General features: G+C 40.1%; 3 protein-coding genes across 5 annotated transcripts in view; all 3 read right to left on the reverse strand.

Annotated features, from left to right (window-relative positions):
• Positions 1-4,213, reverse strand: part of slc18b1 (solute carrier family 18 member B1) — a 6,463-nt gene extending 2,250 nt beyond the window's left edge. Inside the window, exons 1-6 of one of the 2 annotated variants that reach the window (XM_053633643.1) lie at positions 4,099-4,213; positions 3,758-3,873; positions 3,519-3,610; positions 1,511-1,584; positions 600-747; positions 206-362 (exon numbers count right to left, since the gene is read on the reverse strand). In XM_053633643.1, the coding sequence (XP_053489618.1) occupies positions 206-362; positions 600-747; positions 1,511-1,560 (355 nt within the window). In that variant the 5' untranslated portion in view covers positions 1,561-1,584; positions 3,519-3,610; positions 3,758-3,873; positions 4,099-4,213. Of the gene's footprint in view, positions 1-205; positions 363-599; positions 748-1,510; positions 1,585-3,518; positions 3,615-3,757; positions 3,874-4,098 lie in introns of both variants that reach the window. The other variant, XM_053633642.1, reaches the window with a different exon arrangement.
• A 3,236-nt stretch (positions 4,214-7,449) lies between these two features.
• Positions 7,450-22,604, reverse strand: tulp4b (TUB like protein 4b). 2 transcript variants are annotated; one of them, XM_053633236.1, is made up of 15 exons: positions 22,516-22,604; positions 21,206-21,475; positions 19,244-19,372; positions 18,913-19,074; positions 18,635-18,815; positions 18,399-18,506; positions 18,145-18,311; positions 17,721-17,945; positions 17,388-17,622; positions 17,114-17,258; positions 16,651-16,792; positions 16,466-16,559; positions 16,211-16,354; positions 12,772-16,112; positions 7,450-10,900 (listed from the first exon to the last, which is right to left on the reverse strand). In XM_053633236.1, the coding sequence occupies exons 1-15, from the start codon at positions 22,534-22,536 to the stop codon at positions 10,784-10,786; spliced, it is 5,481 nt and encodes a 1,826-aa protein (XP_053489211.1). In that variant the 5' UTR covers positions 22,537-22,604; the 3' UTR covers positions 7,450-10,783. The 2 variants fall into 2 exon arrangements, with proteins under 2 accessions (XP_053489211.1, XP_053489210.1); XM_053633235.1 differs by having other exon boundaries at positions 16,211-16,559.
• A 1,937-nt stretch (positions 22,605-24,541) lies between these two features.
• myct1b (myc target 1b) lies at positions 24,542-25,490 on the reverse strand. Its single transcript, XM_053633238.1, has 2 exons — positions 25,236-25,490; positions 24,542-25,076 (listed from the first exon to the last, which is right to left on the reverse strand). The coding sequence occupies exons 1-2, from the start codon at positions 25,288-25,290 to the stop codon at positions 24,550-24,552; spliced, it is 582 nt and encodes a 193-aa protein (XP_053489213.1). The 5' UTR covers positions 25,291-25,490; the 3' UTR covers positions 24,542-24,549.
• Positions 25,491-26,148: the final 658 nt, after the last annotated feature.

Here is a 26,148-nt window from a genome sequence, read left to right on the forward strand (position 1 = left end):
TCATTTGATAATCAGTGTTCAGGTGTTCTTACTAAAGTGACCAGTGAGTGTATTTCTGCCTATTACACATAAGCCACAGATGAGGATCATTATTATGATGATGATGATTTCTTTTTTCCATGTTCACATGCTTGTCATAGCTCATGTGAAAATCCATAAATATATAATATAATATAATATAATATAATATAAAAGTTATACCAACCAAAGTTTGGTAAAATCCACATGGTTAAGGGAACGGTCAAAAACAGAACACTTCCCAAAGCAATGAATGGAATTTCATATCCAAATTCCTGATACATCCATCCACCCAAAGGTGGTCCAAGTATGAGGCCCAGTCCTGTAAAAATCTCAATAAAGCCCTGTGAAAAATATAATTGTTTGGAAATTACTATTACTCAAAATACAAAAATCTTTAACCTCTCATGGTTTGATCTCATGAGAATCTTAGTTAAGGCTTGTCTATGGGATGCTTCACATGTTCAATAATACAATTGGGTAACTTCAGCTTAAATGGCACTATTGTCTATGCAAGACAGGGCACAGTTATCTTCTAAATACCATGGCTGTTTTGGAAAAACATGTTGACTAAAACTCACCAGAATTGTTGCTATACTTTCGGGAAACACTTTTGCTGACACAGCAAAAGAGGATGTTACAGCACCAGCAAATCCCAGTGCATTTACAGACCTTATGACAAAACAGAGCACTATGAAGATTGTTCCATCAGGAGCTCTGTCTAGGAATCTGTGCATTTGTTAGGAAAAAAAATAGACAAAAACAAAGATTTCTAATGATATCAGTCATGGTAATGTCATATGTAATACACTATGTCTGAAAGTTTGTGCACACCTGACCATCACACTCATATGTCCTTGTTGAACATCCCATTCCAGAAGTAGCCCTCCTTTAATATTATATTAACCTCCACTCTTCTGGGAAAGCTTTCCACTAGGTTTTGGAGCGTGGCTGTGGGGATTTGCCCATGCAGCGACAAGAGCATTAGTGAGGTCAGGCAGTGATGTTGGGTAGGAAGGCCAGGGGCACAGTTGGTGTTCCAGTTCATCCCAAAGGTGTTCAGTGGGGTTGAGGTCAGGGCTCTGTGCAGGACACTCAAGTTCTTATACACCAACCTTGGCAAACCATGTCTTCCTCCATGGACCTCACTTTGTGCACAGGGGCATAGTCATGCTGGTACATGTTTGGGCCTCGTAGATCCAGTGAAGGGAAATCATATTACTACAGCATACAATAACACCTTATACAATTGTGTGCACCCAACTTTGAGGCAACAGTTTGGGGAAGACCCACACATGGGTGTGATGGTCGAGTGTCCACATACTTTTGGGCATACAGCACAGTATATCTTACATTTGTTTACCTGTCTAAAAAATATTTTTTACAGAAATGTTATGTTATAAATAGTAAATGTGATGTTAAATAATAATCAAAGTAGAGAAAACTTTCACAAGATTGACAGACAGACTAATGAGAAGAATCCAGCACTCACCCAAAGACTATAGTACTTAAGCCCGAAATTAACAGTCCTGCAATAATCATACATTTAGCCCCAATTTGGACAATCTATAGTGCAAACAAAAAGCATGGCTGTAAAACATTTACATCTTAAATCAGAATCTCTTAATTCACCAAATGCCCAAACTACAAACTTAACGTTTCAAAACTGTTCACATGCAATATACAAGCCTTATACATACACATAGCCTCAGTTGTCAGTTTGCTATGCACACCCATAATGTAGCTACACCCACTGGCTGCTCAATTTTATTTTTTATTCCTACAAGGGTATAACATATACATATATACATATACATACATAATATATTTTATATATAATAAAATATATTTTATACCTACAATGTGCACATATTTTATACTGTAGGTACACTTTGTAGGAATTCAGTTACATATAGTTTCCTATCTGGTGGTATGCATAATTTGTCAGTCCTCTCTGGCATGCCCATCGATTTGAAGTGCCCCATTATGCTCTTTCAGATTTTACCTTTCACATAGTGTTATATAGCCAGCTGTGAATGTAAAACGTCTGCAACGTTTCAAAAATCAAATCGCACGACAAATGGACTTATTGTCTCCCAAAAGAAGGAAACGATTCTGAACAGCCTGAAATGAGTCGTCAGTAATTCCAGACTTACTTTCTGCACAAACCTACGTAGGTTTATAACAAAAACCCCGCCTCTGGTCTTCATTGGCTGCTCGCGAACAGCATGTACTTTGACCTGCCCTCAAATGCTATAGTTGGTTGCATCCTGTAACTACATACAAACTTACCACTGAGAAACGTCCTGTTCTCCTCATGCTTGCGATGGTGGCTCCGGTCGATCTTCCAATGTGTATCACTATCGGACTTCGGCTCACACCGATAAGGTAAAACTGACAACATTATTACTGAGCTGAAATTCAGATATGGTAATGGGTGTTTCCTTTCCGACACGTGCTGTAAACGGTAGACCAATCACAGCAAACTGGGACATGTGACCAATCAAAGCAGAGTAAGCTCTCTGAAAAGAGGACTTTAGAGTGAACGGATCCTTGAATGAATTGTTTGTGACGCTGAGAAAAAAGGTGATGCAATGTAAATTATGAGAAAATTAAAGTGTTTTTTGACCTTGGATGCATGTAAACCTATTGCATGAGACCTCAAAAACAAAACTAGGCACTTTTAATACAGCAAATAGGGGCACTTTAAAAATTAACACTGCTGGCCAGATATTATTTAGGTGGTGGACAGTTCTCTGCACCACACTGACAATGTATAGGCATGACATTGAGTGTGCTGCTGGCACGAGTGTTTTGGGTAAAGCAGCACTGCTGGGATTTTTAAACACCATGGAGTTATTGCTGGGCTGAGAAACAGTTCATTTATTTAAAAAAAAAAAAATGGAAAAAAAAAGCCAACAGCCTTTTTTATGGTAATGGAGGACTAGATAATGTGGTGGTCCCTTTGCCTCTTTTGCAGTAAAGAAGGGCTGACAAAATGTGCATAGCAGCAGATGGACTACAGTCAGCAATTGAACACCTACAAAGGACACCTGAACACTCAGAAAAATAGTGTTTCCTTTCCTTGTTGCTGAGGTGGAACCATCAAGGGTACAGCTTATGTACCTTTTATTGCGTCTTACTCCTGGAAATGTTAATACAGTGTACCTTTAAAATTGTTTCATGAACATGAATTATTATTATTATTTTTAAAAGGTATGTACTAGTTTTTATAGTAAAGCTTTAAAAAGGTACACATGATGCATTTTTTTAAAGATAAAAGGTAAAAGATACTTATTTAAATAAAATAATAATTAAAAAAAAGGTAAAAAAGATGTAGACTTGATGGTTCCACCCCAGAAACAGAGAAAGGTCAAGTTTAATACCCCTTTTACCCCCTGACAGTGTATGACAAGTATACATAGCTTAGTAAAAGTGTCTATTATGCAAAACTTTCAGTGCAATAAAAAGTGTTACATTGAAAATGAAGAACAACTTACATATTTCCCCAAGATCAGTGATCCAACCAAAGTGAAGAAGGCATAGCATCCAAATATTAACCCAATTATTGCTTGGCTTACTCCTTTTCTCTCTGCCTACAGGAAAAGCAGTTCATATTTAAATCATTTCACAAAAGCCTATAATAAGTCTACAATCTTCGGTCTAGGCTGATATTCACAGTCGCAATTTCACTGTATTGATTTGACATTATACAAAGTAATTTTTAGAGAGCTCTTACCTCAGGTGGAAAAAAGGGTCCTAATATTGAGTAGCATATCATTGAGCTGAAGTTTATGGATGCCATCGCAATTAAAGTCAACAGCTGTTGTCGACTCATCTTTGAGAGATACATGTCTGACAACGTGGAATAAAACACAATGTGGAAAAGCGACGCCGAGATAGTATGTAGGAAGAAAAGAGAAACAAGTCGAGACTTTATTATTATTATTATTATTATTATTATTATTATTATTAAATTTTGAGTCACTCGGTAATCGTTTAATTTCTTCTAAAATTAAAGAAAGCAACGGAAGATTAGTGTGTAGGTTAAAAACAATCACTTTTTTGTCATTTACATACCTGTACTGTCGAGTATTCTCTGAGTTCACACTGAACCGGTCTGAACTGAACTCCTGCTGAGGGAAGCTGTGCAAATACTCAACACAACAGCAAGCACTATGTTTCCCACCCGTATTTCGACAAACCCGCCTCTTTTTTCTTTTTTCTTTTTTAATGACACCGTGTGGAAATTTCTTGATTTGTTAAATCACAGGTTCCCATGCCCTGGATACATTCGAGTGTATTTCCTGGGAAGGGCTTTTAATTAGCTGAGTAACTGGATCAGGTGGGTTGGGAGAAGGGAAAACACAAACGGACAGCTAATAAAAACTGAAGTAGAAGAGGAGACACTGCCTGGACATTTACATTTACATTTACATGTATTCATTTAGCAGACGCTTTTATCCAAAGCGACTTACGAATGAGAAAATACAAGCAAAGCGATATATCAAGCAGAAAACAATATAAGTAGTGCTACCATACAGGATCTGTTAATTGAGTTCCAGAAGAAGCAAAGTGCGCAGAGTAGACGTGTAAGTGCCAGAGTAAATTTTTTAATTTTATTAGAATTTTTTATTTATTTATGTATTTTTTTATGGGTTGGTTAGGTGTTCGCGGAAGAGGTGGGTCTTTAGCTGTTTTTTGAAGATGGTGAGAGATTCTGCGGTCCGGATTGAGGTTGGAAGTTCATTCCACCACTGAGGAACAGTTAGTTTGAATATTCTTGAAAGGGACCTTGAGCCAGTAGGGCACTGCTAAGCGTCGTTCGTTGATTGATCACAGATTGTATGAGGGAACGTAAGTCTTCAGGAGAGAGTTGAGTTAGGAGGGTGCTGTTCCAGACAAGGTCTTGTAGGTGAGCATCAAGGCCTTGAATTTGATGTGGGCAGCTACAGGAAGCCAGTGTAGGGAGATGAAGAGGGGTGTGACATGGGTTCTCTTGGGCTGGTTGAAGATGAGACGTGCTGCTTCATTCTGAATCATTTGAAGGGGTTCGATGGAGCTGGCCGGGAGGCCCGAGAATAGTGAGTGGCAGTAGTCCAGTTTTGAGATAACAAGAGCCTGGACTAGTATCTGTGTAGCCTGTTCGGTGAGGTAGGGTCTGATTTTCTTGATGTTGTACAGGATGAACCTACAGGACCGTGCAGTTGTTGAGATGTGGTCTGTAAACATCAAGCTGTCATCGAGAATCACCCCAAGGTTCCTGGCCATCCTGGTTGGCTTGAGTGTGGTTGAGCCGAGCTGTACAGTGAGGTTGTGGTTGATTGAGGGACAGGCTGGGATGACGAGAAACTCAGATTTTGCCAGGTTGAGCTTAAGGTGGTGTTCCCTCATCCAGACCGAGATCTCCAAAAGGCAAGCAGAGATACGTGCAGAAATGGATGGATCGTCAGGCTGGAAGGACAAATAGAGCTGGATGTCATCAGCATAGCAATGTTATGAGAAGCCATGAGACTCAATCACCTGCCCTAGAGATGCAGTGTAGATAGAAAAGAGCAGTGGACCCAGAACTGACCCCTGTGGAACGCCAGTTGTGAGTTGCTGAGTTTCATAAATACCTCCCCTCCATGATACCTTGAAGGATCTGTCTGAGAGATAGGATTCCACCCAGCACAGAACCGTTCTGGTGATGCCCAGTCTGGAGAGAGTTGACAGGAGGATCTGATGATTCACAGTGTCGAAAGCAGCAGAGAGGTCAAGTAGGATGAGGACAGATGATCTAGAGGTTGCTCTTGCTAGTCGTAAGGCTTCAGTGACGGAAAGCAGAGCAGTCTCCGTGGAGTGATTTGTTCTTGAAGCCAGACTGCTTGGTGTCCATGAGGTTGTTCTGTGTGAGAAAATTGGAGAGTTGATTAATAACGGCTTTTTCAAGAGTTTTGGAAAGAAAAGGGAGGAGGGAAACAGGTCTGTAGTTGTCAACCACAGCAGGGTTAAGTGATGGGTTTTTAAGCAGTGGGGTAACCTGGGCCTGCTTAAATGAGGTAGGGTATGTGCGAGTAGAGAGGGATGTGTTAAAGATGTGTGTGAGTGCAGGTAATAGTGTGGGAGAGATGGACTGAAGAAGGTGAGAAGGGATAGGGTCAAGAGGACAGGTTGTGGGACGGCTAGAGAGGAGGAGTTTAGAGACATCAGTCTCTCAGAGAGGAGAGAAGGAAGTCATTTGGGAGTTACATGGAGGAGGAGCCGGTCTATGCATGTCTGGGGTTGAGAACTGGTTCCTGATTGATGTAACCTTGTTGGAAAAGAAAGTGGCAAAGTCATCTGCAGTGAGAGATGTAGGGGAAGTGGGAGGAGGGGGACAGAGAAGAAAAGATTTTGAAGAGAGTGCGGTTGTTGGGAGAACTGCCAATCTTCTCTTGGTAGTATGTGGCTTTAGCAATGGAGATGTTATTGGAAAAAGAGGAGAGAAGTGTTTGGTAATTGGTTAGGTCATGGATTGTTAGATTTATGCCATTTCCTTTTAGATGCTCTTAGTTTGGCCCGGTTGTTACACAGAGCTTCTGAGAGCCAAGGGCTAGAGTGTGATGTGCAAGCAGGTCTGGAGGTTAGGGGCAGATGCCGTCAAGACAAGATGTTAGGGTGGGACATTGCCTGTCAGTTGCGGTGTTTAAGTCAAGTGAGGAGAGGTGGCTATAAGAGGGAAGTAAGGTTGTGACAACGGAGGAGAAATGTGAGGGGGAAAGGGAGCAAAGATTGCGACGAAAAGAGATAGAGGGTGGAGACAGTGAAGGGGGTGAGGGGAGAGAAATAGAGAACTGGATAAAGAAATGGTCAGAGGTGTGGACAGGAGTAATGAGAAGATTGTGTGTGGTGCAATTACGTGTGAGGATGAGGTCGAGCTGTTTGCCAGCTTTGTGTGTTGTTGATGTGATGAACTGGACAAATGCTGTGAACTTGTGTGTTTATTAATATAAGATTTATTGTAAAGAATTGTAATGAATTTAAGGTCAAAACAGTTTGCCTGACTCTCATTCATTATAATTTGGAGAGATTTGCCAAGTCATAGCCTATAGCCTGATGTATGATGCATATTGTTAAAGTGGGAAACTTTTGAAAATATATTTTCTGTCACTTTTAACCAGCATCACAGTGTCATATAAGCTAACAAGGATAACTTTATAAAAAGCTGAACATTTCCCTTGCACAATTCAAATGTTAAAATCAAGAAATACCAAACACAGGTACAGTGGTGCTTGAATGTTTGTGAAAACTTTAGAATGTTCTATATTTCTGCATAAATATGACTTAAAACATTATCAGATTTTCACAAAGTCCTAAAAGTAGACAAAGAGAACCCAGTTAAACAAATGAGACAAAAAATATTATACTTGGTCATTTATTTATTGAGGAAAATGATCCAATATTACATATCTGTGAGTGGAGAAAGTATGTGAACCTTTGCTTTCAGTATCAGGTGTGATCCCCTTGTGTAGCAATAACTGCACCTAAATGTTTCTGGTAAGCGTTGATCAGTCCTGCACATCGGCTTGGAGGAATTTTAGCACGTTCCTCTGTACAGAACAGCATCAACTCTGGAATGTTGGTGGGTTTCCTCATATGAACTGCTTGCTTCAGGTCCTTCCACAACATTTCTCCTGGATTTATATTGATGCAGATATATTAAATTTATCGGTACAAAAAACAAAAAACATCCCGTGTGCGGAGGGTCTGCAGGCTGAAACACCTTGCTGATGCGAGAGATCAGAGAAGAATGACCAGTCACCACTCTTTACAACTGTGGTGAGCAGAAAAGCATTTCAGAATGAACAACACATCAAACCTTCATATCTGCATGATTTTATGCATTGCACTGCTACCACATGATTGGCTGATAGATAATTGCATGAATGAGAAGGTGTACAAGTGTTCCTAATAAAGTGTTCAGTGAGTGTACATGGCTCAGCAGTTTATTGCTCTATTTTGCTCCTTATTGGAATAACAGAGACTAGCTCTCTGTTATTGGAGCACAGGACACAGATTCTAAATTCATTTGCAAGAACCTTTGTCGGTCTACGGGTCGTATGTAACGTTCATGTGTGCGATGTGTAATACAGGACATATAATTAGTTCATATGTAGTTTGTATAGGTATATGTCATTTTTGACACAGTCCTAGAAAACCATGTCTTGTGCACTGTTTTTGTCTTAATCTTAACGCAGCTAGGCTGCTGATGTTCATACAGCATTATGACTTTTAACACTGAGCATCTGGACTAAGCAGTGAACAAGGTTTCTCCAGTTTCGTACAACAAAGCTATAAATGCATGTTATCTGCGGTTCATGTAAATGTTGTTCAGCTCAGGATTGCTGCAGACACTTTTTAACCATAAACAAAGTTGCATCTTTGGACCCGGTGTTTAATGTCTTATTGTCATGTATTTATGCTCTGCTGCCCTTCTTTGTACCCACCCTCACTGTTTCCCATACTCCCTGCATGCTTCCTTTGTTCATGTCCTGTCAGCACTGTGTACGTCATACATGTATCTTACACCTTGGGTCCAGGAAAACGCAATTTCATCTCACCGTGTAGTGCACATTGTATATGGTTGTGATGACTTGATTATTTCCTGCAGCACTAATTTCAGCCGTTTTATTAATTTTTGGTACAATGTAATCAGTGTTTCTTAGGCTTACATGCATTTCGGTGATATTTATAGATAAGCTCACCTGCTGCAGGATCTCAGGAACAAAGCGTCTACTGGATTTGCCTGGGTTTTGAAAATAACCCTTTTGAATAAATTAATTTTCATCAATTCACTTAAGAAACAAAATCACTGCCATGGACAGTCCTCCTTCAATGTGGCTGGTATTAAATTGGAACAAACCAGCTAATTAACAACAAGCTCTTCCTGAGTCTAAGGGTGTGTACTCCACACTGTACATCCTAGTACTCTTCAGTCATGATGTATGGTATGGCAGCATATACCATACAGCAAACATAAATAATTCCAATAGCAAACAGGCATACGTGACCTAAATCACTGAACATTTGTCTTCAACTGAGTGACTTGTTCTGTTCACTTATAGGCTTATGCTTTTTCATAGCCTACCACACATGTTCTAATGCATGAGAAAGCTAAGTTAATATTACAAGCTCATCATGGTTTATTGTACATTACAATAGTAAAGCATTAGCACAGTTAAAGCCTCACATTCCACACAATTCAAACTGGGCCTGTATACTCTAGTGTAACAGATTAGAAATTGCTCAATTTGCAAATCATCAAAGCTTATACACCAAAAAACAGGAGAATAATCATATTAACCATCGTCTGTCAACACAGATACTCTCTGCAAATGTTTAACTTACATCCAAAATATAAAAATCAACATAACAGCTCAAATGATATAAGAAAGCAGAGGCATGTTTATATATATTATATATATATATATATATATATATATATATGTATATATAAAATACAATAAACAGATATTTAATGATTTGAGTCAACATATGTAGGGCCAGTTGGATTTTGTCCCGACTGTGACGGTGTGGTACCCCAGCACTGCTACATAAACAAATCTTGACCTTAGCTCCTATAAGGGTGAAGATAAAATGCCAGACCAAATCTCATATAGAAATACTAAAGTCATGAAAAGTAAATCACATTGAATATAGAATTAAAATATTTCTTCTACAAACCTAAAAAAAACAAACAAACAAAAAAAAAAAACACCAATTGGAAAATATGTATCGCATCCATCGCTATAGCCATAATTTAGTTTTATATTCAATTCTATTATCCTCCAAGTGATAGTGCCTCTATCAAAACTATGCCAGGTCTGCTTTCTACAATGCCAAATGAATCATACACATTTAGACTGTAAGAACTTTGTGGTAAAATTAACAGACCAAACTGTGAACATATTGTCCCATATCTAAGTGAAACCCACATGTTCATGTGGTGAGATGTAATGAAATGGGTGGTATTATTTTACAAATCTACACATTACAATGATTCATATATTATTTAACACCGCCTGGTTCATGACCAACATCTATTTAAGAGGTTTATAGTGATAGAAAACTGCTGCCATTACAAAGGGTGATAATAAAATAAGAGTCATAAAAAGTCAACAAATCAATTAACAATGAAAGCATTCATTGCAATGAGATGTTGAAGTTAATAGTACTAATGCCTGATTCATGTTACACCACATATAAATGAGATACAATAGATAGAACATTAAAAAAAATTCAAAAATATTTTCACTCATGGCATTATCCCCCTTAATACATAATTTTAAAATTCATATTACCACTCACACTTCGAAAACAACCTGCAGCAAAATAAATCCTCAGTAAGGGATTCCCATCATCACAGGGTAACTAAATTGGCATAGGTTTGCATGCAAATCATTGTTTAGCCTTTCATATATTAATGTTATGAAACATATACACACACAAAGAAAAATCAAAACTAGGAACTGATCTTTACTAGCTTTAATCAAGCACTGGTCTTGCATTCTTTCTATTTCTCTTCTGTCTTCTTCCACAACCATTAACAAAAGAATGATTATTTCAACCATTCTGTACCTTTTTCACTCTCAAGTATGCAATGTTTCTGACAACGTTCCTCCGACTGTTACCTTTACACCCTGGCCCAACACAAGCAGTACCATTTTTATTGGCAACAGAGCGCGTTGTCCATTGTTATTCACAACATATAATCAGCAAATTGTGTAATGGCCATTACTGTCCTTTATTTAAGCCTCTGAGTGACATTGGCCAACGCAACAGCAAATGCTTGCACAGCTGAGAACGGATACTGAAAATCCAGGATGTACGCATTACCATCGATTCTGCCAAACTGCATCACCTGTAAAAGGAGATCAAAGTTAATCATAGCAAAACTGACAGTGCTTAATGTGCTTAACATTTAATAATGCTTTGGAAAAAAGAAAAAAAACAAAAAAAACAAGCCCACTTCTTTTTGAATGGGAAATAATGTATGGCTGAAATATTATCTATCAAGATTTAAAGATCTTGTGAAAAATGTAAATTTTTACTAATTTGACTGATTTTTCTAACTGAGTACAAATAAAGTCGTCACCTTGTAACTATAACCCCACATGGGTAGCATATAAAAGCTCCTGCTTCATCACATTTGTCATCTTTCCCATTCTCCTCTTGCGTGGAGTTGGGGAAGTGGATTCAAATACGGTAAAATATAGTGTTGTGTGGCACTATGGACAAAGTGCTACAAGCATAGAGCATAACAGATTAAATGCCTACTACAAAAACAGGTAATAGAGACAGGCAAGACTGGCTGGCTGTGTTATTTTCAAAATATGTTCTGGTTCCAAAAAAAAAAAGAAAAAAAAAAAGAAAAAAGGAGGTGGAATCGACCCCTTTCTCAAAGAATCCTCTTCTAAAGAAGAAATTGAAGAAATGTATTTTGAAACAATTTCTGTTGCATATGCCATACATAATACTTAAATGTAATGTAATGTGGTGAACAAACATGATTGGTTGTAATCATAGACCTGAAAGACATATTTCCACATTTCAACTGCTATTGAACAACTGCCATTCCTCCAATTTCACATCAGCTAAGTGACATAGCAGTTCAGGGCCCTTCACTGTGGGTTAGCTCTAGTGCCCTGGGTGTCCACAAGTGTTTGCCTACTGCTTTAGAACCTCCAAAGTCAATGAAAACGCGCCATCCCATCCGTCCAGACAGTAAGGCCAGTTTTGATCTCTTGGGCTCACAACCATGGATGGCATCTTCAGAACAGGAACTTGTGATTTCCTGGTGGTAACACTTTTCTTTTGTGCCACTTGAGAGAAACTCCTGTGTGTGTGTGTGTTCCATCTACACACTGATTGTATGCAAACAAATAGAAGGCTTTCTTACTATGATGTGTAATGCCTTGCAGGAACCCCTTACCTTGCACCAGGAACAATGTTTTTAGAGTTTTTGGAAAGTTGGCGAAAATTCCATGTCCAGGGAAATCTCTAAAGCAGTATGTGGAAGTGTCTGCCACCAGTGACCAGCTATTTCTGTGCCATGGGGAGCACCATAAAGAGGCTCTAGTGCCAGACTAACTCATTGGGTAAAGGACGTGATTTTATAGGCATACTTGATTGCAGGTGAAGGGTTTTACATAACATTTTTATTTAACTGAGCAATGGTATCTGCATTATTTATGAGTGCTGTCTGTTTTTTTTTTATGACGTGGTGCACTTTCAAGATGTGTTATGTACACTTGTGGCAACTTCTATGCAGTCTCCAATAGTTCTGAAGGAAGCCACCCTGGTAGGTTATGTAAGGAAGTACAAAAAATGATTATGCAAGTAACTGTGGTTCTACAAGTAAGTGGAGTACTGCTGGGAGACCTTAGTCACTTGGGTTAATGAGAAAGGCCAGAGAACACATATGACATGAGCTTTTACAGGCTACCCACATGAGGTCATAGTCATTCAGAATTTGAAAAGACAGAGCCACTGTACCCTTACGTTTTTTTCTTTTTTCATTTGCTATGTAGGCAAAAATGTGATGACTGACTGAAACAGATGAATCATGTACACACAATATGTGAAAAGGTAAGTAAAAATCTGTTTTGAGTTCAGGTTGCCTATAAAAATCACATATTTCTGAAAACTGAAAAAACCCCAAAAACCCAACAACCTGAAACTGTAGTAAAAACACAATAAAGACAAAGAAAATGAGGAAAAATAGAGCCTTACTTGTCGTCCATCCAGCTCAATCTGAAAATTTTTGGCTGATTCCTGTGTCACTCTTCCACCAAAGTCAAGTTGGTAGACTTGAGTGGCTTCATTCCATAACGGCTGTTTGTTGGCCATGACATACACAAAGCCCTGACTGCCAAGGCTCCGATCTTCTCTCTCATTTGCCTTGCGGCACTTAATCTCCTCCAGTTCATTTGCTGTGCGCAGGCTGCGTTTGCTCTTCCAACCTTTCTTGCTGCTCTGGCTTTGATTCATTAGTTCATCGCCACTAATGAAAAGTTCAGGTTCACTTTCAGAGCTGTCTTGGAATTCATTTGTTGTCCTGCTCAGCTTTTTGGCCTTGTTCAGTTGCTCCTTCTGTCCTTTAGGCTTCTTTTTCTCTCTGCCACCAAGCCTGGGGCTAGCAATGAGAGAATTGAAGTCAGCCAAAGCACGGCCTTCCTTTTTTGATTTACTCTCAGAAACATTTGACATGCCTGCCTCCTCTGCCCTGCTATCGAGTCTCTTACGACTTTTTTTGCTGAACCTGTCTGACCCCTGTTGTATTGGACTCTCGGTAAGTGAGGACTGTTCCTGAAAACTCTCACCAGAGTCAGCTAAAACCTCTGAGGTACTTTGGTGAGCCATAAGTTCAGCTGGCGGAGGAGGAGGCGGGAGGGGGGGAGGAGGGGGTGGCGGTGGTGGTGGAGGAGGCGGAGGTGGTGGGGGTGAGAGAATGGGCTTCTCCAAACTCTGATGCATTTTACTTGGTAAAGTTGCTGAGTGGTCCTGCATGGGAGGGCAAGCACTGTACGTGCTCCAGGGATGCAAGGCCATTGGATGAAGCTGAAGGTTGGTGCATGAGCTGGCCCCAGGATACATGGGTGGGAGTGGGCAACAGGGTAGACTGGCCAGATTATTTGCATAACCAGGGGGCAAAACAAGAGCTGGATCCTGTTGGCTGAATGGAATTGATGTTACCATGTCACTGGGGCCACATGGCTGTGGAGTACTTTGCAATGTCTGAAACTGAGGACCACCGTGGCCCACACCAGGGGGGAAAGGTGAAAGGGAAATCTGATAAGTCGAGGGCAGGGTCATAGAACTGGGACTAGAGGGAGGTTTTGTTGAGAGAACAAAAGGTAGTCGAGTTATGTCTAAGTGCTGTGCTTGGCTGAGTAAAAGATGGGGTGGTTTGTGAGGTCCTGGTGGGCTAGTCAGCATATTTTGATCCTGGGCCATCCATATTTGGTCTGAAGCAGGAGAATCCCACTGGTAAGGTGGTGGCCGCTTCACTGTTAAATTGACATCTCCAAGAGTTAAATGGCGCATTGATTTTTCCATGTGGCACTGCTGGTTTAGAGTCTCATCTTCAGTAAAGGCAGAGTTGATGTATACAGTCCTGTCTCTACTATTGTCAACAGGGCTGAGTAGGTTGTAGGATGATTGTGAAGCCAGAGTTGAAGCACTTTTAGAGTGCACAATTATAGTACTGTGTTGTGCCCCTTTGCCAGGGGGAAAATCCTGCCGCACTACAGTCCCCCCCGCAATGCCGCTGCTATTGCTTCCACCACCACTGACACTTACACTTGTGCTGCTGCTGTTACTGCTGCATTGAGTGCAAGTGTACAAAGCTGTAGGGATCCTGGGCTGGTAAGAAAGTGCAAGGGCACCATTAACTTTAGATTTGGTTGGTAGAGTCCTCGCTGTATCCACCATTTGAGGAACCTTCAGAGCATTTTCTCTGCGATCCCGTCGCAGAGTAGCATGGATAAGACTGCTGTCAATCCTTTGTGTAGGACTCCTATTGACATTGATCTGATTAGCAGGGTCTGGGTATGGTGGAGGATCTCCACTTGGTATGGAATATCGAGGCACAGAAAGGCGACTGAGAGTTGCTGAGCTATAAGGAAGTTGGACCTTCTTATTTTCAGATGAGGTAACTTTCAATGTAGCTGAACTGCCCATTCCTTGCAAGCCATAGGCATTCTGGTTTCGTATAAGACGTCTCCGTGGGCGACACACCTCCTCTACATTTCCACTGCTATCAAAAGTTGTTATCCTTTCATAACCAAGAGGTGTCGGATACTGGATGCTCACTGGGTGAAGAGAGAACTCATCCTTAGATAGGCACTGGTCTGTGTTAGCATTCTCACTGTTACCAATTAGACCTGGCTGGACTGGGGGACCTGCTGCTGCAGCAGATACCACTGTGCCAGGGTATGGCGGTGGAGGATTCATTTTACGCATTTGAATTTCAAAAGAGTTGTCATTTTCAATAAAAGACTGTGGTCTAGAAGGGACTTTCAGTGTGTGTGTTTGCTCTGCTCTTTCTGGTGGTTGGTCTGGGTGAGGAATTGCAGGCATCATCTGGAGCTGATGCATGGAAATTGGGGCATAACTTGAAGGAGGAGGTGGTAAGGTTATTTGCATCTTGAGCTGCTGCTGCATTTGTTGATGTTGTCTTTGCATCTGTTGATGTTGCTGCTGCATTTGCTGATGCTGTTGCTGAAGCTGTTGCTGCTGCTGTCTCATTTCTTGAATCTGTTGGCGAATTTGTTGTTGCTGCTGCTGCATTTGCTCGTGCTGGAGGTGCATCTGATGCTGCTGCTGTTGCATTTGCTGATGGTGGTGTTGGACTTGCTGCTGATGTATTTGCTGTTGCAATTGCTGCTGTTGCATTTGCTGCTGTTGCATTTGCTGATGATGTTGCTGTAGCTGCTGCTGCTGTATTTGATGATGATGCTGTTGCATTTGTTGTTGGTGCTGCTGTTGTATGTGCTGTTGAATTTGCTGATGATGCTGGGTTTGCAATTGTTGTTGGTGCTGCAGGTGTTGTTGATGATGTTGCAATGGTTGTTGGTGCTGTTGCTGTGCTTGTTGGTGCAGTTGTAACTTCAAATGCTGCTGTTGTGTTTGTGTCTGCTGCTGATGTTTTGATGTTTGATGATGATCTTCTTGTTGCTGTTGTTGCTGACGTTGTTGCTGATGAGGTTGTGGTGGCAAATGATGTGGTGGTGGTGGGAGTGCTCCACTCAAACTCAGGTTACCCATTTCAAGGCCACTAAAGATAACCTGTCCAGGACTGGAGTATCTTGATGGCACAGTGTACTGTGCTGTCACATTGTCTGCACTATGATCAGGAACTGCTGCCTTTGCTGCTGCTGCAGCAGCAGCAGCTGCTGTGGCTGTGGGATTGGTCAGGACATCAAGCTGAATATTCTGATTTGCTAAGAGAGACTGAACAAGTCCTATGCTCTGTGTAGGAGACATGGCTTGAGCAGGACTATGTATAGGAGCAATGGGAATATTAACTGTGCAGGGGGGATTATCGCCTGACACCCCTGAAGGGCCCATGACTAAAACAAAAAAAAAAAAAATGGTACCACTAGATTAATATGTCACACTCACAGACATTTAATTATTCATATTTTAAATGTATTCTATAAATGTTTACCTGGTAAATCATCTTCATCTTCGCTAAACACATTGGGATTGAAGACCGGTAGGCTCATGAAGTCAAGGGAAATTTTACGGACCTCTGGTAGATAGATCGTCATCTGACGTGGTTGCAAGTGCAACAAACTGGTTTTATAGATAACTGTAACAGGCATAATAAAAATAAAAAGTACATATAATACACTGTCACTTATGCACTGTACTGTGAGCAGAGCAATACAGAAAACAAAATGTTTTGAGAGAAATTTCATACCTGCACCCAAATTTGCTGGCAAAAAAGAAGCAAGTCCCACAATCTTAAACTTTGTACCCCAAATGTTAGAGGTGACTTGAGCCAGATAATTATGCTGAAAGGAAAACATAATTATGGGTGTAAAAGTGTAGTTGTGATCTATGAAGTTATGTAGTTACAATTTCCAAAAACCTAACTTTTAATACCTCACTCATTCCATCTACTGGAAACTCCCTGCGAGTGAGACTTGGGGATCGTATAGTAGCTTTCTTTGGTAATCTTGGAGACCTGGACAATTCTTGGGATGTTTGGGCAAGCTTGGGAGACTTTCTTGATTCCATATTGATTCTAGTTAACAAAACAGAAAAATGAGGAAAATATACTGTATATTTCATGATATATAAACTTCATTTTTAAACACTAATCGTGTCCTTGTTTACTAGTGGTTCAGAATATAGACTTTTGCAATAATCAAATAATATTAAACAATACTACAGGGTGCCCAAAGTGTCTCCATACATGGGGAAAATTAACACTTTGTTCTTTTCTACAAAAATGGTAAAACTGTAAAATTAACATACTGTACTTTATATTATCCTGTCTCTTAGAATTATACTAATTGATTTTTATTTGATTGACTATTCAGTGGCTGTAATCACAGCCCTTTACCTTGGAAGTTTGGGAGACCTGTTTCCTCTAGAAAGTTTAGGTGACTTCCTTTCGACCCATTCATCACTCAGTTCAATGTCACTAGAGTCAGAGCAGTTGCAGCTATCAGTCATGAAGGATAACATACCGTTCACACAGACCTCGTCTGAAATATAATAACAAAATAATATGTTAGCTTTGAAAAAGCAGCCATTCTGCATCAGTAATGATTAGAGAACATCCATCACCATCCATGACACACTAAAAAAACAGTGATTAAATATGTAAACTCTACCTGTCTTACTGTCCATTTTGGGGTCCATTATAACAAACTCTGGACGCAGTTTGCTGATACGTCGGCCTTTAAGTATAGGCACCAGACCCCCCAAGTGCTCCAAATAGAGCGTATAGCACGGCCCTCCTGCCTCCGGATTCTCTTCAGCACGCTTCATTGTACAATGCAATCTCTCATTTCCCACTGTGGGGTAGCTAACAAAGTCACGAATATTGTTTGGATCAGGAATAGGAGGCTGTAGATGGAAGATGCAGATCAGTATTGAATTATTCTTACTTGGTGTCACTATAGATAATTCATTTATGGTGGGATAGAGCATACATTATTGCTTACCTTGATAGTTGGTATGAATGCACTAGTAACGTAGGAACAGAGGAGAGATGGCATGTTCAGTTTGCTCACATCTCTCTCCTCTTTTAGGGCACTGGCTATGCCCTGCTGACACAGCAACTGGAGGCTGGCCACCCTGTGCTCAACCCGTACAACATACAGTGCTGGCCCACAAGCCAGAAATAACCGTGAGTCCCTGTGGCCCCAGCATATAGTGGTGATGGGCCTCTGAAATTAGAACAGCCCAGAGCATTTGCACACTGATCCACCAGGGATTTTTACACAGTGAATATTATTTATTAGTTTGTTTGTATTATCTGTATTTTGTGTCTATATGTTGTTCATATATATATTTTTTAATCAGAGTTTGTTAATTAATCAGTATATAGAATGAGACATGTTCAATGATAAATGACTGAAAATTGACCTGCGCAGGAGTTTCTAAAGTATATATATGTTCTCCTTGAACATTGTAGAACTTGACTAGGGCATTTCTCATCATGGAGGAACAGGCTGAGTCAGAAGGCAACCCATGTCTCTCCATTCCAGCTACAGCTAACAAGTCTCCCTGAGAGCACCACTGCACCTCCACATCTGTAGAACAGAAACATATCAATTTTAGCAAGCGGGGGCCATTGTTCACACAAATTACAATAAATGTGACATAGCATGGTCTTTTACCTTTTAGTCCTGAGTGGATAATGTTAGGGGAAAGGTCATCATAGTTGTTCATTAGACTTATGTCTCCAGATATGAAGCTTACTGTGAGAATGGGCTTCACATTACGTGCTTCAAAGACAGGTTCAGAGGGATCAGTGACAGATAAAATCCACCAGGCAGATCAGTTATGAATATCAGCAAAAATACTGATGGAATGCAATGTATTTTGTAATCACTGTAATATGGCAGACTGTTACCTTGACTTGGGCCATTGTCATCAGAGTCTGTATCACTCTCAGTGCTGTCTTCCACCAGAAAGTCAGGGCAGTTCCAGGACATGCCCACAATGCCATCTGACTCATGGAGTAGAACATGAGCAAGCATCCGACCATGACAGTCCATTACAATTACTTGCCCATCTGCTGTTCCAAACAACACCTGTGTACATACAGTGATGTATCATCATCATCATCTGCAACACCAAACAGGTACCAAATTGATTCACACATGTCACGTATTATCTCTAATGGATTACCTGTTGGTCATCAGGGGTCCATATTCCACAGGTGATTTGGCTCTCAAGGTTGATCTCAGATGACCAGTGCCTCTGCCCACTGACTGAGCCCACCAAGACGAAGCCATCTCTGTAGGCAATCAGGGCCTGAGTTCCATCATGGGACCAGGTAAAGTCACTTACCTACAGACACACCAAAACATTAATACATTCCAAACTTATGAATGCCCATAGCGACAAAACAAAATAATTCCTTTTTTTGTGACATTTTATAGTATATACAATTGTCACTGCCATGTAATCATGGTGTTTAAACTGACACAAAGAGCAGGATTGTGATCTAATACAGTACCTGAGCTCCCCGATCATTAACCAGCTCCACAGACCATCGGCCCTCATACTGTATCCACACAAATATCCCCCCTTCCATGTCACACGTAGCAAGCTTTTGAAACGGCTCATTCCAGCGGACAAGGACAACCTGCGTAGACACGGTTAGCTCTCACATTATTGTTTTAATGAAATTACTGACTACATACAGTGGATGTAAAAAGTCTACACACCCCTGTTAAAATGGAAGTTTATTGTGATGTAAAAAATGAAACCAAGATGAATCATGACAGATTCTTTTACACTTTTAACATTTACGGCATTTTTGGCAGACGCCCTTATCCAGAGCAACTTACATCTATCTCATTTATACAACTGAGCCCAAGGGCCCAACAGTGGTAGCTTGGCAATGCTGGGGCTTGAACTCCTGACCTTCTGATCAGTAACCCAGAGCCTTTAACCACTGAGCCACCACATGAGCAATATCATATAGCAACCAACAAAATTCAAGTGAAACCACGTGGTAATAATCCCACATTAACTAGTAATCCCCCCCCACACTCCTTAACTAATACTAATGTTAAAGCACCTTTTTCTTACGATAGTCTTTTTGAGTAATAGTCTACCAACCTAGCACATCTTGGGCAATTTTATTCTATGCTTCCTTGCAAAATGCTCTGGATCCATCGACTTGTTAGGGGATCTTCTGTGCACAGCCTTCTTCAAGTCATTCTACAAGTTTTCAATAGGGTTTAGATCGGTCTTTGACTCAGCCATTCCAAAATTTTGATCATCTTCTTCTGAAGCCATTACTTTATTGACTTGTATTTGTGCTTTTGGTCATTATCATGCTGGAAGGTGAAATGAGTCTTGATCTTCAAGTGTCTAACAGAAGTCTGCAGGTTTTTTGCCAAAACAGACTGGTATTTGGAGCTATCCATAATTCCATCTATCCTGACTGGAGTCCCAGCCGAACAGAAGCAGCCCCATCGCATGATGCCGCCACCACCGTGTTTCACAGCAGGTATGGCATTTTTGGGTAATAAGCTGTCTGGATTTTGTGCCAAACATATCTTGTAGAATTATGTCCAAAAAGTTAACACATTTTATCACATGGCTTGGGCTGATTTAGGTGGCAAAAATATCCACCCTAGCCATAGCCCAGACATGTAAAGAATATGAGAGACTGTTGTCACATACATTGAGTGACAAGAAATTCCAGATATTCCTGCAGATCATTTATTGTTGCTGTAGGTCTCTTGGCAGTCTCCCTGATAAGTTTTCATCTTGTCCTTTCGTCAATTTTGGAGGAATCAATCGACTTGCTGACTTTCACAGTGTTCCATGGTACATCTAATGTGTTGGATTTTTTTTTTACACCTCTCCTGATCGATCTCTTTTGACAATGAGTTCTTGTACATGCCTTGTAAAATCTTTGGGGACCATGATCAGCAGTTGGCTAAAACCAAGAAGATCCTACAGAAACATCTTTATTGGGGGTTAATCAGAATTATTTAATTGATGACAGGTGTATGACAATTGCTTCTGAAAATGAATTTTTAGGTGATCGGTTAATTCTGAGCACAGCCACATGCCATGTTATAAAAGAGTGTGCACACTTATGCAACCAGCTTATTGTAGGATTTTTATTTTTTTTCCCCCAAAGAATTTTTAATTGTTTTTTTTCCCCCCTTGAATTTTGTTGGTTGCTATATTACATTAAAGGTGGAACAGATCTGACATGATTTATCTTTCTTAAACATTATAAATAATGTTTTTATTTTTACATTATAAAAACCTGCAACTTTAACAAGGGTGTGTAGATGGTTTATATCCATTGTATATACATGAAATACTATGGCCTTTATGCAATAGCTAGTCATTCATATTTATGTTCTAAAATATATCACTGTTAAATTACCAATACATTACCTTCCAAAATATAATGAGGCAGATTTGTCAAAGGCAAATATGAAATGCAAACCTCACTGTTGTGGCCTCTTAAATTGAAATTAATTCTCTGTGGAGTATTCCTGTCCCTCCTGCAGTGACTGGAAGTGAAAGTCACTCCAACAACGCCCCTCGCATTTCCGGTGGCCAGCCAGCCTTCCTCATAGTAGCGTCTCCTGCACACCGGCTTTTCCTTCTCACTTTTGGGAACCCTTCCTTTCCATGAGAGGCAGAGGATGTTGGAGTCACTGCAGAGGACAGGACCATGTTCCACTGCTGCCAACATCCCTACTGAATTGCCAGGCTATAGAGGAAAGGAAAGAGGAAAGATGTGTTGCCTATTGTCAACATTTAATATAGGTTCTGCTGCAACATCAAAGATTTAATCAAAGCTGCTATTTATCCAGATTCATTCTGATCCTGTTCCTTTTTAACTTTAAACTTAATTTATCGGAGATTCATTAACTTGTGTGGGTTGAATTTTCATTTATAAAGAGAGTTTCCCGATGCAAGTTTTATGTTAAAAAAGAAGAAACAAGTATCTATTCAAGGGTCTTGATCTCAAAAACCAGATCTAGTGTCCAAAACAGTGTCCTACTCCCTATAAACAGTAAAGCATATTATACACACATTATTCTGTACCCTCTAGGTCAAAGGTTCCTAACCCTGGTTCTGGAGTACCATCTGTCCTGCACATTTGAGAGTTTTCCCTGTTCAAACACACCTGATTCAACTAATGAGCTGATTAAAATGCCTTCCTGAGTTGAGGTGGATGTGATGGATCAGGGAAAACAGTCAAATGTGCAGGACAGGGGATACTCCAAGACCAGGGTTCTCAAAGTGGGGTCTGGGGAAACAGACCAGATGTCCATGATTTTTGCAATTTAAACACACACCACGCTGATGAAATCTATAATATTTATTGGGTTTTTATTCTTATTAGCTTATTTGTCTGGTCCCATGAATTGAAGGTGTTTAATAACAAACCCCAATAGCTCAAACACAAGTAAGACTAAAAATAATGTTCAGAATTGAAACATTTCTGCCCCCCCCCCCATTAAATAAATAAATTGTACCGAGGTGGTCTGAATTCATTTTACAGCTAAATGTGTCCCTGACTGCAAAAGGTTTACGAAGCTGCTCGAGACTACAACTAAAGATTTGCTCTGTTTAATCTAATCCTCGTCAGTGCAACCAACCGATACTGACTGATATATATGTGTGTGTGTACAATATACTGATAATATATCGTAACCTAATGATAAGCTGATAAGAAAGCAACAGTGTAAGAAAACATCTGTGGACATTGTAGTAAAATGTAAGCAGTGAGCAGGATCAACTCACCTCTTCATAGTCCCTGGACATTATTAGTCCGAATCTCGTATTTGATGGAGTCTTCCATTTTGTTGGTGATTAAGAAATGTGTTGCAGCACCTGAGGATTCTACACTTATTCTACTCTCAGAGACGTTTTTCTGATTAATGTTATGAAATATCAGGCCATCATAATCGATTTCATCAGCTGTACGGATGATTTGATTGTTTGTAAAAACTAAATAAATAAATAAATAAATAAATAAATAAATAAAATATATATATAAAAGAAGTAACAGATCGTCTCTCGAAACAAGGGAGTGAGTCCTCTGAATTAGATTTCTCTTCGACAGTCCGGGTTTTCTGTGGGGAAAAATGAGTGAACGAGGAGGACGTTAGAACAAAGGCGTGTGGCACCTGTGGTGTGGTGTAGTCTCTCTCTCGCTCATATCACGTTTTTCTCCTGAAAGAAAAAAAAAATAAAAAAAAACAGGCTTAAGTTCGCTCCATGACACGGAGCCCTTATTTCACGGAAGGTTCGCTCGCTTTCGTGTCACACACGAACGGCTGTTAAAAAATAAAATAAATAAATAAATAAATAAATAAAATCCCCATTGTTTTATTCGGCATTACAGTCGACTTGAGGTATTTTAACGCTGATTTAATAGAAGGCCACAAATGTCGACAGCACAAAACGGGCTGTGTGAGCGTGTAGAAGCGGAGCAGATGAAGGATGAGGGCAGTCTACTTCACAGCCGTCATGGCAACAGGGATGCGATGATCACTGCATTTTAATGACATACCCAGTGTGCCCTTTCGTGTTTAAAAAAATAATAATTTCTCATGCTACGAAAACATTCCTATTTTTTTCTTACACAGAGTACCCTACCTCAACTGCTAATCTGTGGGTATATGCTATATTTATAACAACACACGACTATGTAAGGCCTACAATTCAGTATCTGTAGAGTGCATTGTGTTTCCACCGACCCACGAATGAGCCCCGTTATACTTGATCGGTGTGTTAGATAACGGTTATTAACGGCTACAAACGATTGCTTTTAAATTCAGATTCATTTGCGGCCGACAGCTACTACCGTTCGGGGCCGATTTAATCGGACTACATTTCCAACACGGGATATTCACTTCTTCTACAGAGCACTCAGTAAAACAATGCAGCTGGGAAAAAAAAAATATATATAAGCGTTTCATCACGGTATATAGAATATTGTTATAATCCCCGATACATTTACAGGCAAACTCACCTTTTCCAAATCGCTTTCAATGCGCCTTAACGGGTTGCCAAGTGCTCAGTAAATTATCTGAGGATTAAACATGAGAAGGACGAAAATAATCGTTGAAGGAAAAAAGCACGCTGGAGCGAAAAGAAAAAAAAACAACCCGACGAATGAGGAGTTTCAGAATGTGGTGAAGGCAACCCGCGCTCTGACGAAACGACGTATGAGAGACCACGTGACGGGCAACCCCATCTAGAGGGAGCATGTTGGAATTAGCACTGCAATGGGCAGGGAGAGTCTGCTGATGGGAAGTGGGTTTTCACGGTTGTCCTACCTTATCCAGGCTAATGAGATATCCCAGCCGGGGACACGGAAAGATCCGTCAGACATGATGCTTGTTCTACATACTGACTTGCAGCTGAGAAATCTGCACATAATGTATCCAACACCTCTTTATCCTTCTCAAGCAGAAATTTATGCACAAGTCCCCTAAAATGGCTGTGGTCATTAAACTAGTTTATTTATGATTCATTCGAAATTTTATGCTATTGAAAGCATTTTGCACACAGTTATTTGTTGCATGATTGTATTCTTTCATATTTACATAATGTCTGAATTAGGTTTGCATGCAACAGAATATATACAATTATGATCAGTCCTGCATTAGTTGGCACATCGATGGTTAAAGAGCTACACAGCAAGATTGGGGAAAACCTCATGCTTCAGAAACATAAACATCATCCTGCAGAAACATAGAACATAGCCGTAATCACCAGCATGAATGTGCATGCACAAAATAACACCAATGCACATACAGTCATATGAAATCAGGTGTGAGTTTCTTGAAAGATATGAATAACACTGTCATATGCAGGTGGAGGAGTCTGTGTAGGAAGGAAGCCTCTCAGACTGCCTTTCCCTAACCAGAATGATTCTGATTGGGCCATATTATAAGGATCTGTCACAGAGTCAATGGCAGTGGTGTCATGAAGCAAAGCTCTTTGATTCTCATCTTCCTTTTCATCACTGCCCTTTTTCCGCGGTGGTCGAAAGGTGGATGCTTGAAAACTGGGGCTGCGTCCGAGCAGTTCATTAGGGTCAACAGATGTCTGTCTCTGAAGGGTTAACCCGGCTCTGCTTGTGCTGTCACTGTTCAGATTGAAGTCATTACTCCTGTAGCTGCCCAGCTGGCCCTGGAGGTTGCGTAATCCAGCAGCTCCAGATGATTGATTGGGACGTGTGCTAATCCTCACTGAAGCTCTGTGTCTGGAGATCCATGTTAGGAGGATGAAAATTAGGATTCCAATCAGCAGACCAATAAGCATTGATAAGCAGAAAGCCAGGATCAGCTCCTCTGAATAAACAAACATGATTGAGCTTTAAATGAATGTTGCCAAAAACAGAACCTGATTAGAAGATATTGATTACGGTGAGACTGAAGCTATTTCAGTTCCTATTTAATACCTAAAGATGAATTCATTAAAATTTTGCTCAAACATACAAAGAAACTCACCAATATCGAATGTTTTTAATATTTCCAAAATGGCATCGTTTTCATTTGCGGCCATGGTGCAAATGAACAGAAAGGCAAATCACATGCGGTCAAATCCGAGAGAAGGATAGCACTCAGAAACACTTTTTCTCAGGCAGGCTGCTTCATTTTTTGTTTGCAGAGACGGAAACTTTGTCGTCATTCTTCCTGCCTACTTATAAAATTAGCAAATCCTTGGCTTATCTGTGTGGGACAGAAGACCAGAGGAACAGAGCTGTTTCCTCTTGCATCATTTCCTTTGTTTTACTAAATACAATACAATGGATTTACACCTCCTTTTTGCTCTAATGAAGATTTCAGCTTTGCTGTAACTGGTCAATTGACCAGACATGAAAAGTTGGAGATAAAGAAAATAAGGTGGTCATGGTCATGCTACACCATTACTTAAAGAAAGTTTGGACAGCCATGGTCTGTCCCCATTGTGTTTATAAAGTGGCCTTGAAAAATAAGACCTGTCAAAGTAATAGCTAAAACATGAGCTAAAATGTGAGATTTCCTTTTTTGTTCTTTGGGGGAGACCCATTTTGTTAGCTTTCTTAGCGTATCCCACATGACACCACATTTGCAATGATCTATTATATAACCTGTAATTTATTTGCAAAACACTCAAAAGCCATCAGTAAATTTCCTCAGTCTCATTTTGTCTTTGCTGTTTATTGTCACTAGTATTCACCTTTTAGAGTTTAGTCATCACTAATGTAACTGTTTTATGAATGGAAAACACTTTGATGTGACATAAGAGTGAATATTCTACATTGAATTCCCAGTGTGTATTGGCCACTTTATTATAGAAACAATCCAAAAGGTCTCAAATTAATATCTTTATATATTTTGCCATGTACAGTTTGTGAACCACCCTCTACCCTAATATGTT

The sequence above is a fragment of the Ictalurus furcatus genome, chromosome 9 (genome assembly GCF_023375685.1).
Source record: "Ictalurus furcatus strain D&B chromosome 9, Billie_1.0, whole genome shotgun sequence".
Lineage (NCBI taxonomy): Eukaryota > Metazoa > Chordata > Actinopteri > Siluriformes > Ictaluridae > Ictalurus > Ictalurus furcatus.

Bases quoted from the DNA above. Each gene is read 5' to 3' on its own strand.
- tulp4b (XM_053633235.1), bottom strand. From the start codon at position 22,536: ATGTCCAGGGACTATGAAGAG. The intron at 19,373-21,205 runs GTTTGCATTTCA...GTGTCTACGCAG, and splicing joins TAAGAGGCCACAACAGTGAG to GTTGTCCTTGTCCGCTGGAA. The intron at 19,075-19,243 runs GTACTGTATTAG...GTGTGTCTGTAG, and splicing joins TTAATGATCGGGGAGCTCAG to GTAAGTGACTTTACCTGGTC.
- myct1b (XM_053633238.1), bottom strand. From the start codon at position 25,290: ATGGCCGCAAATGAAAACGATGCCATTTTGGAAATATTAAAAACATTC. The intron at 25,077-25,235 runs GTGAGTTTCTTT...TTGTTTATTCAG, and splicing joins ATTAAAAACATTCGATATTG to AGGAGCTGATCCTGGCTTTC.